At 34.0% G+C, this 3,234-nt stretch overlaps 1 protein-coding gene across 5 annotated transcripts in view; it reads right to left on the reverse strand.

Moving 5' to 3' along the window:
- Positions 1-3,234, reverse strand: part of chchd6b (coiled-coil-helix-coiled-coil-helix domain containing 6b) — a 23,719-nt gene that overhangs the window by 5,944 nt on the left and 14,541 nt on the right. For 2 of the 5 annotated variants that reach the window (XM_016458140.1, XM_016458141.1), the window contains one exon: positions 1,744-1,935. The exons of the other annotated variants lie outside the window; for them this stretch is intronic. In XM_016458140.1, coding sequence (XP_016313626.1) covers positions 1,759-1,935 — 177 coding nt within the window. In that variant the 3' untranslated portion in view covers positions 1,744-1,758. Of the gene's footprint in view, positions 1-1,743; positions 1,936-3,234 lie in introns of those variants that run through there. 5 annotated transcript variants of the gene reach the window in all.

Below are 3,234 nucleotides of genomic sequence, written 5' to 3' on the forward strand. Positions count from 1 at the left end.
CTCACTCACTCACTCACACACTCACTCACTCACTCACTCACTCGCACACTCACTCACTCACTCACGCGCACACGCGCACACTCGCTCACTCGCACACTCACTCACTCACTCACTCACACGCACTCTCACACACTCTCACTCACTCACACTCACTCACTCACACTCACTCACTCACACTCACTCACTCACATTCACTCTCACTCACTCACACTCACACACACACACACACACACTTTATTACTGCTGACGGACCATCATTACTGTCCTGCACAGATGATGGGACTCACTCAGAGGATATTTAGTCACAATACAGTAATAAGAGACACTGGCTCCAAAAACATTACACAGTATGACGACAGAAATTAGATAACTGCAGACTGGAGGAATGATGCTGAAAATTCAGCTTTGCATCACAGCAATAAATGACATTTTACCATTTAAAATAACTGTTTTCTATGTGAATATATTGTAATAATATTTCACAATATTACAGCACTGTAAGGTAGTTACTTGCTGCCTTAAATTACGTTGAATAAAATTGGCTGTTCAAGACATTTCAACTTAATTTCTTATTATTAATTATATTAAATTGACTTAAAATATAATATATTTTAAATCAGTTAAATAAATGAAATAAAAAATTAAGTTGATCCTTGCATAACATAAAAATGAAGTTGAAATTGGTTCAATTATTTTGATTTAAGTTAAAGTTATGGGAAAAAATATGTTGCCATGACTTATTGATCTTTTATTTATTTATTTATTTTACTGTATTTTTGATACTGGTGAGCAGAAGAGATAAGATATTATTAAGATTATATATATATATATATACATAAAATAGATATATATATTAAGAACTAATCAAATTCGTAAATCAAATAAAAAGTATTAAAATAATATTAATTAATTGCACCGATTTATTTATTGCATTTGCAATTACATTGTGACATACAGTAATTGTCATATATATATGTTCAGTTATTTCACTTTAATAGCAATGAATAGAACCTATATATACAGTATATACATACAGTATATATAAATATATATATGTATATTCCCACTGAAAAAAGGACTGTTGTTGGGTTTCAAAAAACAAAAATCTAGTTTTGCACAAAAAAAAAAAAGACAAGTGGTTTAGTTAAAAGTCATGAAAAGAAAAGTGAAGTTCGGGAGAGAAAAGAGACAGATACAGACACTTGATCTGATGAAACAACATTCAGATATTCTGGAATAAAGAATAAGAAAGAGTGCAAACAGGAAGTGGCAGACAGGAAGAGGTGGCACAGAATAGAAGAGATGGTGAATGACAGAATGACAATAAAGACACTTGATTAATGTGGCATTTCTCTTCTGGTACAGTCTGTGTGTCAGACGGCAATCGATAGGAAATTTCCTATCGAGGCGTTCATGTGCCATATTTAGCTTCAGGCTTCAGCGGCAGCGTGAAAGCCTTACAAATCTGAAGGTCAGAGGACGTCTACTGTCTGCTCAGAGATATGAACATCTCGGTCCAGAGAGCAGTTCTGGAGGAAACAATGGCTGTCAGCTTCATCATCTGAATCAATCACACAGCTGCAGAAATGCCAGACGCTTTCATGATCTCAGGATCATCCTGACACGTGTTTCCTTCGTTATCAGCGCTCTTTCAATCACCAGCGCCGCGAGATCTCTAACACTGGAGCGCTTCACGCTAACGGCTCTGTTTCAAGCTGATCCGCATATGAACCTGAACATGATGCAAACTGAACCCCCTCAACAACAAAAATATGGTACAAAAAACAAACAAATAAGCTGATTTTTTAATTTTCTGAAGTTCTTGCCAGTAAAAAAACCGTGGTGCCTCAGTGTTAGCGTGTTGTGGGGGTTGTTCTGAGCTTTCACTAGAGTGTCTCTTTCTGTCTGCTGTCTCGGGTCTGTGGAAGCCCATTTCTGCCACATAGGAACAAGAAATCATGCTTTGGAAAATTATGACATAAAAAGTCTAAATTATGAGATACTAAGTCATAACGAGATAAATCATAATTATAAAATAAGTCATAATTATGAGAAAACTATTACATGTTTGAAATTATGAGATAAAGCCAAAATTATGAGATGATAAAATAATAATGTTTTTTTTTTTCAAAATTGATTGAGATACAAAGTCATAATGAGATTGATGTCCAAATGAGATTGAATGAGAAATGTCCAAATTAGATAGTAAGTCATAATATTATGACATAAGTTGAAATTATGAGACAAAAACTCCATTATGAGATAAGAAGCTGAAATGATGAAACCAAAATGATGGGATAAAAGGCCAAATTTGAGATAAAAAATTTAATTTTGATAAAATTGAGATACTAAGTCATAATAACGGGCCGAAATTGAGAAAAATAAATGATAAAAACACAACTATGACAGTCATAAATATGAAACAAAAAGTTGGAATAATGAGATAAAAAGCCATGATTATGACAAAAAGTCAAATTATGACAAAAAAGTTGAAATAATGAGATAAAAAGCCATAATTATGACAAAAAGACAAATTTGGACAATTATGAGATACTAAGCCATAATGAGATAAATGTCAAAATGTTGAGATATGTCATAATTATGAGATAAAAAATAAATTCTGAGATAAAAAGTTGAAATTATGCGATACAAATAATTGAGATAAAAAATTGCTAATTATGATTGTGACGAGTGGGGGCGGGGCCAAGAGCCGTGGGAACGGAGCGAGGCCGGTGGAGTAATTGATAATGAGCGACACCTAACTACGAACTTTGTTACAATGATAAAGTCAAAATTATGAGATAAAAGATCAAAATTATGATATAAAAAGTCGATTTTTTGGTAATTGAGACATGCCATAATTATGACTGTCATAATTTCAGCTTTTTATGCTATAATTGTTTTTTATTTCATGATTTTGACTTTTTATGTCAGTTTTCTCAAAACAGGCCAAAAAAATAAAGTAGTTTTTTTTAATACTAAACTGACAAAGAGACTATATATCAGCTAAAGCAGAGTATGACGGTGATATGGAGAGGGTCTGTGCTCAGTCTTCAGTGCTGGAGAGTCTTTAGCTGTAGACCATTCTTTCGAATGTAAATGTCTTTCATTAGCACTGTGTTTCACTTCAGTAGCAGTGTGGCAGTTTGCCCGCTCTAGTTGGCATACGGCCACACACACACACACACACACACACACACACACTCTCTCTCACACACACACACACACACACAC

This window comes from Sinocyclocheilus anshuiensis, unplaced genomic scaffold (assembly GCF_001515605.1).
Source record: "Sinocyclocheilus anshuiensis isolate Anshui unplaced genomic scaffold, SAMN03320099.WGS_v1.1 scaffold91, whole genome shotgun sequence".
In the NCBI taxonomy this organism is placed as follows: domain Eukaryota; kingdom Metazoa; phylum Chordata; class Actinopteri; order Cypriniformes; family Cyprinidae; genus Sinocyclocheilus; species Sinocyclocheilus anshuiensis.